General features: G+C 40.7%; 1 protein-coding gene across 4 annotated transcripts in view; it reads left to right on the top strand.

Annotated features, from left to right (window-relative positions):
* Nucleotides 1-905: 905 nt before the first annotated feature.
* The window catches only part of LOC123514244 (nucleoporin Nup43-like), a 61,501-nt gene continuing 49,308 nt past the window's right edge, over nucleotides 906-13,098 (top strand). For 3 of the 4 annotated variants that reach the window (XM_045271986.1, XM_045271987.1, XM_045271988.1), the window contains exon 1: nucleotides 906-1,158. In XM_045271986.1, the coding sequence (XP_045127921.1) occupies nucleotides 1,039-1,158 (120 nt within the window). In that variant the 5' untranslated portion in view covers nucleotides 906-1,038. The remainder of the gene's footprint in view (nucleotides 1,159-13,098) is intronic. The other variant, XM_045271985.1, reaches the window with a different exon arrangement.

The raw sequence follows: 13,098 nt of genomic DNA on the forward strand, positions 1-13,098 counted from the left end.
AAGAATGGCACTTAATGCACCTAGTTATGCAGCAGTAGAGGCCCTTAGGGGTGATATGGGTTGGAGCACTTTTAGAGAGAGATATGTGAAAGCGACCCTAAGGTATAAAGCTAGGTTAGAACGAATGAATGATGCAAGGATAGTGAGAAAAGTGTTTCTGTGGAATGTCAGGAGTAGCAAGTGGGGGAAGAGGTGTGTCAGGCTGGTAGCAAAGAGTGGGTTAGTAAGTAGTTGGGTTTTTCAACAGGTAGAAGGAAGACATTTAGAGAGAGACTGGAGTATGATTGTTAGAAATGGAGAAGGTAGAGAATGGGATGTAAGGAAGTGGAAGAGTGAGATAGACAGAGTAGTGAAAGGTGTGGGACTGGATGACTGGAGAAATAGGATGGAGCATAAGAGTACCTTGGTATGGTATAGAGAGAAAGAGGCCCCAATGTATGAAAAGTGGTATGAGGGAAGCCTGGGTGGTGATCTCTTCCGAGCTAGGGCACAGTGCATGGATGTGAATGCAAGGAATTATAGATGGTCTGAGTCCCGCAGCAAAGTGTGCCAGATGTGTGACTTGGGAGAGGATGAGACAGTGGAACATGTGGTGCTGGAGTGTGTGAAGTGTGCCAGAGACAGGTATGAGATGATGCAAGTGGTGCTGAGTGAGCTGGGGCATGACAGAGTGGAGATGACAGGAAGGGAATGGATGGTGTTGCTGCTGGGACTGTGTGGGGAGACGAATGAAAGGATGATTGAGGCTGTGAAAGAGTTCCTGGAGAGAATGTAGCGTGCCAGATGCAGGAACTAGTGGTGTGAAAGATGGTGATTGCCCTCTTTGTTGTCTGGTGTTCTTTATGTTCCCTACAGGAGCTGCCGATACAAAGGCCTGACCCAGAAGAAATTCTGCGTCACCTGTACCATCAAGATCAAGATCAAGATCAATATCAGACAACTTGAGGTCCATCCCGCCTATTTTGTCAACACTGACTTCGGTTTTGATTTTCGAGTAGTGACTCGGGCGAGTGGCAGTGGTAAGTTTGGTGGTGTGGGATGGCAGGCAGCAAGCTGAGGCGGTACGTGGGGCAGAAGGTGAGCGTGGTAAGGTGGAGGCCTCCCGCAACGCACTTCGGGGACACGAACACTTTCCTGGCGGGCACATGGAATGACGTGGTGAGTGCTCATGTTCTTATGGTTTGAATTGGTACTGATAACCTATCAACTTCAGTTCTGATTCTGAGTCTGATTTGTAATGCGCAGAGTACCACACTTAATACTTAACATGCATATATATTTTTTTTCTTTTCCATCCGATACACAGTTTGTAACTATGGCCCTTCGTAGAGTCTACATATAACATAACATAACATAACATAAGTAATAGGATAACAAAGGGCCACCAGGGCTCATCTAGGTTATCCTGTTTCAGTCGCACAGCGACCTCGTCATCAGTACTTAAAGATACACTTACAAGTACGCACATCACTGCTTGGAGCTGCCTAATTTTACGCTGACGGAAATTCTTAATAGCTTTGGTAAGTGTTAAGGAAACTGGAGAGGCGCTTTTGGGTATTACTGGAGAAAGCCGTCAGTCCCACTGACACGAAAATGGAGTGTACCACTGGAAAATAGACATGTCTCCAAGACATAATTTTTCTTTACACATTCCTTTGCAAATAATTCATTTAGTGTTAATGCTGATAAATAGGTTTTGTGTAGAACACGAAAATTCCTGCATTAAGTTAGGTATTAGCTAAGATTAGGTTTAGTTAGAATGCATTAATGGTTTTATATGTACAGAATTATAAAAATCTGCATTCTAGAAAAAATGTCCTAAATCAAGGATTTTGGTTCTGTTACAGTTTCGTACAATAAACTCTAGATGGTTTTGGCCACTCTGGGGTGGTTCTTACTATTTACAATTTTTTCAGTAAGTACACTACCTGCTGCAAATGAATAATAACGCTGCAATAGTTCCGGGAATGTGCGGTGTTTGGAGAGTTTCCTCTAAGTCCAGCAAGCTCCGGCTTTTCCGAAGTTTAGGAAATTTTTCTTGAAGATTTTTGACAGTCAGGAGTGCTCATTTCATGTTCTAGGGATCAAAATTGATGCATTTGTATTACGTAATGTCAGACAGACACCTTTTCCAGTATTTATCTGCTTTTGTTGTGATGACTTTCTTTCCTTGGTTGGGCTCCCTAGGAGGGAACCCCACAGTGTTTAGTTCACCAGTTAAAAAAGAACAACAACCAAAGCAAAAAAAGGGATGAAGACATGACTGGATAGTGTGCTATAAGCCCATATATACAAAGACAAGGAGAATATGATGGCAGTTAGTGACTCATTATAGTCAAATAGTTCATCACCTAAAAAGTCACTGATTCCCTTCTTAAATGTTTATATGTACAGGGGATCCTTGCAATTCGACGAGGTTAGGGCGGTTTTTCATCAGTCGAATCAGCGTTTATTCGAATCGTGAAGCATTTTTTCCCGTAAAATACTACTTAATAATCAAGGGGATGGGAACCAACCTCCAGCCTAGACCACCTCAAAACATCACTATAACCTCTAAAAACTTTAACTTAGACTAAATCAGTATTATTAAAGGCTTCATCTATATCTAACTTTTTTTTATTAAACACATTAGGGTGCTGTACAGTGCATTTTTGGAAATAAAAACACTTGTAGCGGTCTCGCAGTACTTGTCCCTGTTCTTCCAAACTGTTGATACTGTTGATCTAGGGACACCCATTTGCACTGCAACGACACTGTGAGCTATACCTGCCTCACACTTTCTTATAAGCTCAAGCTTATCTCTGAAAGGCAGGAAAATGTGCTTCTTAGGGCTGGGGCTGGAGGTGGCTTTCTGTCATCTTGAGTCAGATGAAATGCATGTTTTCCTTTAGCATCAATTTTTAGTCAAATTAAGATCTATGGTTTCTAATTAACACTTTTATAATAAAATAAATTTTCTTGTTAATTGGAATGATGCTATAATCTCAGATCAATAGAATCTTGATAAGTAGATGTAAATATATTTGTATACATATATTTTTTGCCCTAGCCTAGCATTGAAAAGTAGTTCAGTTGTTTGTTTACATTTCTCTGGCACTGCGACGTTCCAAGGCAGAACTTCCAAGGAACAACTAGCCAAGATGAGCAGGTCTGTTGTTTATGAGTGGACAAAGCTGTCTGAAGAGTTTCTCATAGGGAGCATTAAAGGCCAAAATTAGTAACGAAAAAATAACAATGGCTTGCTGGGGGTGAAGGGGCCGCCATGTTTGTTTACAGCTGACAAACGTGACAAAGGCGGAAGCAAGCTTGTGTGTGATGACCAGCGTCGACAAAAGTTGACAGTCTTCAGAAAGTTGACAGAAAAGTTGAAGGAAAAGTGGTAGTGTGACGCACAAGGTAGCATCGGTTTACACTTCTGCCTGGCGGGTTTGCAGTGAATTTGGGGTGGCGGCGGATTTTGACCAGGTGGGTGGTGCGCGAGATATGAATGTCGAATTGGCGATAATTTGAACTGCAAATGGTCGAATCATGAGGATCCCCTGTACTAAGGTTGTCTGATTCAGCTAACTCAGCTGGTAGAGCATTCCAATGCCTGACCACTTGAACTGAAAAATATCTATATCTGGCCTCACAGGATGCATCTTAAATTCATGACCCATCAACATCCCTCTCAAAGGGGCCATGATGAAAATATCAGTAGGAGCAATACCAGATATCCCATGAAAGATCTTCCAACACGAAACAAACACTCTTTTGACAGAATACAGGTCTAGAATTTTGAGACATTGGCCATAAGACATATTACCAAGACTTGTAACTTATTTAGTCCAACATCACAGGAACATATTCCAAGAGAGTCAGATCCATGATGTAACCTATATTCCAGACTGGGGACATAAACTCAAGTTGAGGACATACAGTAAGTCCTTGTTTTACACTAGAAATGCATTCCTCAAAAAGCTATTGTAAACCGAAATTATTGTAAACCAAACCCGTTTTAACATGTATTAGATAGGAATACGTTCCAGCTCAGTATGAAAATCAATCGAAAAAAGTAAACAAACATCCATCTCAACCTTCAAGGTTTCAATAATAGACAGGGCCTTTTCTGAAATGAGGCTCAACAAGAGTAGTTCATGCTGGCATGTATGGCTGTCTATCCAAATTTTAAGTAAACCCTCCATCCGATCCATAATGGGTTCCCGATGTTTTGTCAGCAATTTTACCTGCAGGCTTAAAGCGTTAGCTGCTGCCTTCTTAACACTTGAAGCATTCCTCAAAACAGTAGCAACTGTTGACTGTGGTAAATTCAGGGAACGGCTTATGGCTGACGAGCCTTTCCCAAGTTCTTTTCTCTTGACTATATCAAGCTTTGTTTCCAACGTTAAACTTTTCCTGGCTCGTTTAACCTTACCCACTTCTTCACCAAGATCCAAATTATGTTTCGGTGACATTTTGGACAGGAATTGGTCTTAAATGCAGAGAATAATGTAAGTAAATCACCGAGCACAGTCTCACTGTTATTCGTTGTGGTGGCGCGAAAGTGACTGGTTTGTTGTTGGTCTGACTTGGTCACAGTGCAGCTCCACAATCACAGGCGGCAGGAATTTCAAATTTCATAAGTGCGATTTTTTTTTTCGTAAATTGAAAAAAAGGTAGTAATTGTCAATTATCGTATCTGCAAATTTATCGTATACTTAACTAGTGTAAAACGAGGACTTACTGTACACTGCTGGTCAGAGCGGAAGGCACGAAAGGGACCGTGACTTCCACTCTGACCAAATTTCATTCATCTCTTCTTAACTCTTAAACATACAGCAGGATTCGCTGTATGTTGCTATCTGACAACTCTGCAGCTCTAGTAGTCAAAGTAGATGATATGTTTCCTTAGTCAATGTTCGCCTGTGGCTTGTGTGCTTGAATTTGAATTTTCTTTCCCCTTCACTTCTCCTTTTTGTAGATGCGTGAGCTTACCATTCTGCCCTGTTACTACCTATTATGGGACCTAGAAAACTAATTCGTAAGGCCCAAATCTCAGTTATTTGTGCCTTAGTGAGGGAGAATAAGTCAAATCAAGAAATTGCCGCGAACAATGGCTCTCAGAACTGTTCAACGTTGGACCAAAATTTATCGTGAGGGAGGAATAGACGCTTCACCACCACCTTACAAGCCTGAAGAGCATAAATGCAGTTTGAGCCAGAGAACCCTGAACATTATTCAAAGATAGCTTGAGGCCAACCCTCACATACACAGCAAGGAACTTAAGGCCAGGAATCCTGCATTGCTGGCTGGGGTGAGTGAAAGACTGTATGGAGATATGTGAAACGCAATTTGGGATACTGGAGTTGTCGCGCAGTTTCAAAACCTTGCTTCACACATGGTCATCGTAACAGTAGGCTTGCATTTGTGTCTCAGCACAAAGATTAGGACTTAGATAAGTGGCATAGCGTACTTTGGTCAGATGAGGCAAGCTTTCAGGTTAGACAGCCAGAGAGACTGTGTACCGCAGACCCGGTAGTAACCGTTATGATTCACACTACACAACACACACAGTAAAACACCCAGATTCTTTGATGGTGTGGGGTTGTTTTTCTTACTTTGGTCTTGGAAAATTAGTGTTTTAGCCTAAGAATGTTTGTATGAACCAAAATAACTACTTTGAGCTAATTCTGGATGAGTTAGATGAGTGTATGGAAAAGTGCAATGCTGATGCCTTCATGCAAGATGGTGCATCGTGCCATATGGCAAAGTTAATTGTTGACTGGTTTGATTTCTGCAATGTCAGCCTATTAAAACCTTGGCCCGCAAATTCGCCAGACGTTAACCCTATAGAAAATCTCTGGGCGTACATAAAACTGAAGCTAAAGGAGAGAGATACCTCCTCCCTCCCTCGCCTCCAGGCCACTATTCAGGACATATGGGACAATATTGACGCTCAGTATCTCCACCACCTGGGTGATTCACTTCCCAAGTGACTTGAAAAGGTCAAGAAGGCATGAGAGCACCCTATCAATTACTTGTTTAGGTGAGTACCCTCATTGAAACATATTTTGTGTCATTAATCTCCTTCACAGGATGTCACAGGTACCAAGCCTTCTGCACTGACCAGCAGTGTATATGAGTCACGAAAAGCTTAACCATGAAGGAAGAAGATTGGCACAGAATGGATTTGAGAAATGAATTAGCTAGTCTAGCAGCTTTAAGAAGACTGGCACAGAGTGGATTTGAGAAACGAATTAGCTAGTCTAGCAACTTTAGACACCAAGGATTGAATGTGGATATGAAATCTTAATGATGGCTCTATAGTTACACTTAAATCAACTGCAACTTCACTCAAGTGTAGAAGGTTTACTTTTTTCCATATATAATAAATAGGGTCCCAGATCATGAATATGACGAAGATTGACTCCAAAACTTATACACTTGGGTCTTGTTAGCGTTAATTTTTATATCTCAGGATTCAGCTACTGCAATTGAAAAATCTCTTCAAACTGGGCTAATGTCTTTTAATATAGTGGACAGATATGCATTTGTCACAATTGGATGAAAGATTTTTCTATTGTTTTAACCAGTTGGGATTAACTCATTTGGTTGTTGAACCAACCATATTTTCATTTAGGAATATATTGGACCTTATCTTGAAGTGGGCGAGGTGAAAGTCCTCACTCCATTTTCTCATTTGTGTTCACAGTGCTATTTACTGTACTTTAATTTTCCAAGACTTGTCATTGGTTGCCAATGAAAATTGTAGGTTATGGCACAGGGGAATTTATCCAATGTTCAAAATCAGCCTAGATTCAGGGCTGGTTTTAAGCCTATTTGACCAATTTGATCAAATTTGGCCCCATACCTTACAGGGGCTCTGCACCACCTGTAATTACCTTATTTTGTATCAAAAAAATAATTTATATTGCAATGTCTTTCAAAATTTTAGTATATCAAACATTTCCAATTTTTTAATAGTGAGATTACCACACAAAATATAAATATTATAATATTTTTATTTTTGTAGAGTAGGGGCCCTGTCATCAGTCTTTTAATTGGGTCCCAGATTTTTTTTTTCTTATGAAAGGAAGAGAACCAGCCAAGGACAAAAAAAAAAAAAGATAGAAAAAAAGGCCCACTTGAGTGCGTGCTCACTACAAAGAGAAAAACATCAGCCAAAATTAGGGAGCAAATGCTTTGATACCTCCCTTGTAAAAGTAGACAAGTCGTAGGAAGTCGAAAATACAGATGCAGGGAGGGAGTTCCAGACTTTACCAGTGAAAGGTATGAATGATTGAGAGTACTGGTTAACTCTTGCATTAGAGAGTTGGACAGAATAGGGATGAGAGGAAGAAGAAAGCCTTGTGCAGCAAGGCTGCAGGAGGAGGGGAGGCATGCAGTTAGCAAGATCAGTAGAACAGTTAGTGTGAAAATAACGATAAAAGATAGAAAGAAATGCAAGATTTCGGCGGTGAGAAAAAGGCTGAAGACAGTTAGTCAGAGGAGGGGAGTTAATGAGACGAAAAGCTTTTGATGCCACCCTATCTAGTAAAACTGTGTGACTGGAACACCCCCAAACATGCAAAGAGTACTCCATACAGGGGTGGATAAGGCCCCTATATATGTAGAGTAAACAGTTGGAGGGTGAGAAAAACTAATGCCTAACTTCATAGAAGCTGTTTTAGCAAGAGATGAGATGTGAAGTTTCCAGTTAAGATTTTGAGTAAAGGACAGACCGAGGATATTCAGTGTGGAAGAGGGAGACAATTGAGTGTCATTGAAGAAGAGGGGATAGTTGTCTGGAAGGTTGTGTCGAGTTGATAGATGGAGGAATTGAGTTTTTAAGGCATTGAAAACTACTAAGTTTTCTCTGCCCCAATCGGAAGTCAGGCGTTCTGTGGCGTCCCTGCTTGATCTATTGACTTCCTGAAGGGTTGGTCGTCTCTGAAAGGACATGGAAAGATGTAGGGCGGTATCATCAGCGTAGGAGTGGATAGGGCAAGAAGTTCGGTCAAGAAGGTCATTAATGAATAATAGAAAGAGAGTGGGTGACAGGACAGAACCCTGAGGAACACCGCTGTTAATAGATTTAGGAGAAGAGCAGTGGCCGTCTACCACAGCAGCAATAAAACGGTTGGAAAGGAAACTTGAGATAAAGTTGCAGAAAGAAGGATAGAAGCCGTAGGAGGGCAGTTTTGAAATCAAAGCTTAATGCCAGACTATCAAAAGCTTTTGATATGTCTAACCCTACAGTAAAAGTTTCACTGAAATCTCTAAAAGAGGATGACCAAGACTCAGTTAGGAAAGCCAAAAGATCACCTGTAGAGCGACCTTCACGGAAGCCATACTGGCGATCAGATAGAAGATTGTGAAGTGACATGTTTGAGAATCTTCCTATTCAGGATAAATTAAAAAACTTTAGACAAGCAAGAGATTAAAATTTATAGGATGGTAGACTGAGGGATTAGAACGGTCATCCTTTTTAGGAACAGGCTGAATGTAGGCAAACCAGCAGGAAGGAAAGGTAGAAGTCGATAGACAAAGTTGAAACAGTTTGGCCAGGCAAGGTACAAGCATGGAAGCACAGTTTTTGAGAACAATAGGAGGGATCCCATCAGCTCCATAAGCCTTCCGAGGGTTTAGACCAGCAAGGGTATGGAAAACATCATTACGAAGAATTTTAATTGTAGACATGAAATAGTCAGAGGAAGGAGGAGAGGGAGGGACAAGCCCAGAATCATCCAAGGTGGAGTTGTGAGCAAAGGTTTGAGAGAAGAGTTCAGCTTTAGAGACAGGAGAGATGGCAGTGGTGCCATCAGGATGAAATAAAGGAGGGAAAGATGGAGAAGTGAAGTTATTGGAGATGTTTTTGGCTAGATGCCATAAGTCTCAAGAGGAGTTTAAGTTTGAAAGATTGTGACATTTTCTACTTTTGAAGGAGTGTTTGGCAAGTTGCAGAACAGACTTGGCATGATTTTGGGCAGAGATATAATGAGATTCAGGGGGATGGAAGGCTCCAGTACCTTTTGTGGGCAACCTCTCTATCATGTATAGCACAAGAACAGGCTGAGTTGAACCAAGGTTTGGAAGGTTTAGGTTGAGAAAAAGATTGAGGAATATACGCCTCCATGCCAGATACTGTCACCTCTGTTATGAGATCAGCACATAGAAATGGGTCTCTGACACGGAAGCAGTAATCATTCCAGGGAAAATCAGCATGATGCGTCCTCAGGTCTCCCCAGCTGGCAGAGGCAAAACGCCAGAGGCACCTTCGCTTTGGGGGATCCTGTGGAGGGATTGGAGAAATAGGACAAGATACAGAAATGAGATTGTGATCGGAGGAGCCCAACGGAGATGAAAGGGTGACAGCATAAGCAAATAGTCTGGAGGAAATGAGGTAAGACCCGGAATTTTGTGGTGTATAATTGTTCTTGGTGGATTTTAAATCTGGAAAGGGTCCAGATGAAAGATTAGGTGGGTGTAGTTCTGTAACCCTTGAGGAATTTGAGAAATTCAAGATGGCTTCCAAGATGGCCGCAAAGAACCAAGGACTATGAAAAAATATGTAAAACTGTGAAAATAGTCATTGCTTTTAATTATAAAATGTTACAATGCACGATTAACAACATCAAAGGGCAGATAATGCCTACCTGTGCACACAGGCTGGAACATAAAAAAAAAAAAAAAGCTGAACTGACAGCTTCCCTTTCAGTTACACTGAATATTCCAATTAACATTAAATGTAGATAATCAATTAATATAATGACTGGTACAAGTGTTTCCTTCAGATATATATATATATATATATATATATATATATATATATATATATATATATATATATATATATATATATATATATATATATATATATATATATATATATATATATATATATATATATATATATATATATATATATATATATATAATAAGAAAATCATTGATAGTATGTTCGGAATATGACATTTTGAGAACAGAAACTCTGCAGGATTTACCTGACATGGAAAATGTATGTGGACACTGTTATTAGAATATATAATAAATTAAATATCATGAAGTATGCATGTCATCACAATATGTTTGGCAAGGCAGCCGTATTAACAGACTAGACAATGAGAATATCTGAGGTGACAAAATACACACTTCTTTTCCATGTATTATAAATGCAGTGTAATAAGAGGTACACCATCAAATAGGTAACTAAATGCTAAGTTCATTATAGCTAAGAGAAAGAATAACTTTATCACTATGAGGTGCACCACTTTACTTTAGGTGTCCGTTACTGGCTGTCATCAAGCTCATCTTCATCTACAGAATCCTCATAATTTGTTTCAATATTATCCATGACCTCATCAGTATCTTCTACATCATCATTTCTTAATACTTGCTTTGTTCTCAGATTATTGCAAATCTCACTCGCTCCACATTTGCAAAATGTAGAGCACGCTACTTGAGCACCTGCACAGCTACATTTTGAAGAGGAGCACTGACTGCTGCCACAAGAACACTGAATTAGTTTGAGAACTTCTGCTGGTGCGACTTTAGCATCCTGTGGCAGAGGAATAGCACAAAGAAACTTTTGGAGATGATCCTTTTCCCAGCCAAATTTCTCTGGATCCAAGCATGGCGGTCCCTCACTCAAGGCAGCGTTCCATATACAGGCCTGGAAATGAGCTCGCTTTGTATTTTCTCGAAATGACTCAAGGGTTGGAGGCAATGACTTCAGTTTTGGCAAGAGACATACACCTTTCCTACCTGTCTTAGCAGCCCACACTTTGTAACGTATATCTGACATAGTTTCGCCAGGCTGACATTTCTGGCCATAGCAAGCAGCAACAAAGTTTGTTGCCTCACAAAACACATCTTTAAGATCAGCAGAAATGTTTCCTAGATGTTGTAGCTCATAACCTGCTTCCAGAACCTTTAAAACCTTTGCTTTACCTATTCCAAAGTAACCTGCAACCGTGTCGCATCCAGAAAGTGCGTGAGCTGAGAGAAGCTGTGGAACAATGTTTAGATGTTTAGATACTGTTTCACTAATGTTGATTACAGAGCGTCCCTGGCTTGTTGGCTCCATTAACAGTATGGCAGTAAGGTTCATTTCAAGATAGTAATGGGTTAGCAAAACAAATACATCCGTGTCATCACTAATTACCCTGATATTCTGACATCCAATACCTGACAAATACACCACTTGCTGAGGGATTATAATATCAGCTTCCTCATGCAGAGTCTTCAAGTCATGTCTTGGGATAATCAGGCCATTGCTTACTTCTACTGGTACAGGTGACTTTCCAGTTATAACCAGACTGTTAGGGTTTCCCAAGCCCTTAACAGTAGAGGTAAGCATATCGCAAATCATGTCTATCAGTTGTATCTTATTTTTTGTGACGGTAAGCACAATTTGTTGTGGAGGCAGGGGTGAGTTTAGGGATAGCTGGTGTTCCCTAGAAACAGGTGTCGCACGGGAACACCTTGTACCAGACTTGGCACTGTATTCGAGATATCTGTCAAAAATAACATGCACTCTGCAGTTACCTTTCAGTTTTCCAGTTACATATTTGATGTAGTTCAGTACAAAATCTTTTACAGTGCCCTTCGCTGGCCAGTGAACAACCCAAAGGAGAGCACAGCCATCTATAACTATTGCATCTGCAAGGCCAATTTTGCGGGTTGACTCCTCCACCTTCAGTTTTGTCTTCAGAACTGACTTTGATTTAGCAACCCTCATTTCACCAGTTTCTTCTTCAAACATTGAAGTAGGAACATGTGCCAGTTCATGACTCATCAATTCCTTTACATTAATTTCACGTGAGTTCATAAGAGCTAAACCCTTGCAAATATTAGACCAGACTCAAATTGTTCTGATGGTCCTGTTCTGGGTTTCTTTTTGGCCTCTTTCATAGTCATGACTGCCTTCTTAAGGGGCTGTTGGAAACCTTGTGGCCAACTTGCCTCATATTCCGTTTGTTGAGCTTTGCCAAGAGTAACTGCATTTTGAACATTTACTTCAGCGGGACATATCCGTCCTGTTACTATGTTGGCAAGAGATGCAGGATGAGCTGCAGCATTCATTGGATCAATACATTTTGACAATTTTTCTCTGATTGCTTTTCTGTCATTTTCATCGTATTTTATTCTTGATCCCATCTCTTCTTTGTGGGTAGTTATGTCTGTGTCAGACAGGTCTTTCAGTTCTTTCATGTCTTTGATAAGTCTGCTACAAGTATGCAGACTCAATGCCCATCGATGGACAGCTTTTTCATTTAATGTAATTCCAATGAGACCACCTGGACCATGTCCATAGCGCATGAAGGTGGTCTCAATGAACATATCTGTCCAGATTCCGTTCCACAAACCTCTCCTGTGGCGCTGAACATGTTCTCCTCGTAGGAATTTTGCTAATGTTTTCCCATGTAGGCCTTCCATTTCTCTCAAGTAAAGCAGACCATATCTGGCATAATGTATATGCCCTGATGCAAAAAAGTAGGGTATCATTTGCTTTACTGCCCATAAGTGAAGAGTCCATTCAGCCTCCCTCTCAGCTCTTATAAACATCAGGACCAGTAACACTGGTTTGATGAGATTTTCTACCCAGTGTTTTGATATCTTGCTTTTCTGTGACCTGACATCAAGTTCCTGCATGAGTTCATCAAATGTGTTCACCTGACTGAGAATGTCGTGCAAAATCTCTTCTACGACTATTCGCAGAGCTCTTGTGTTTTTGCGGAAAATTCTTCCCAGTAAGCATTTTGGGCACCCCTCCAAATGCAGCTCTCATTATTTCCTCCAACCCACTGCCAGCCATTAAATTTCCTATAGCACCAACAAAGCTCATTAAGAAATGCATTCCTCCCAGTCGAAGAATGAAGTCCTTTCCAAAAACTTCTGGATATGCCCATTGTACTTGGAGACCTACACGGTAGAGTTGTAGATCTACTGTGAATATTGTGATAGCTTGCCCAACCTTCTCTGTGAGTCTCTTGGCTTCAAGCATTGCTGTCTTCATTGTCGTTGGGTCCGATGGAGTCATATCAATCAAAGGTGTGTATGCTGCTGTAGTAGCAGGTTTAACTGCTTGTCCCTCCATTCTAGCCATCCTTGTATTAA

The sequence above is a fragment of the Portunus trituberculatus genome, chromosome 37, assembly GCF_017591435.1.
Source record: "Portunus trituberculatus isolate SZX2019 chromosome 37, ASM1759143v1, whole genome shotgun sequence".
NCBI lineage: Eukaryota > Metazoa > Arthropoda > Malacostraca > Decapoda > Portunidae > Portunus > Portunus trituberculatus.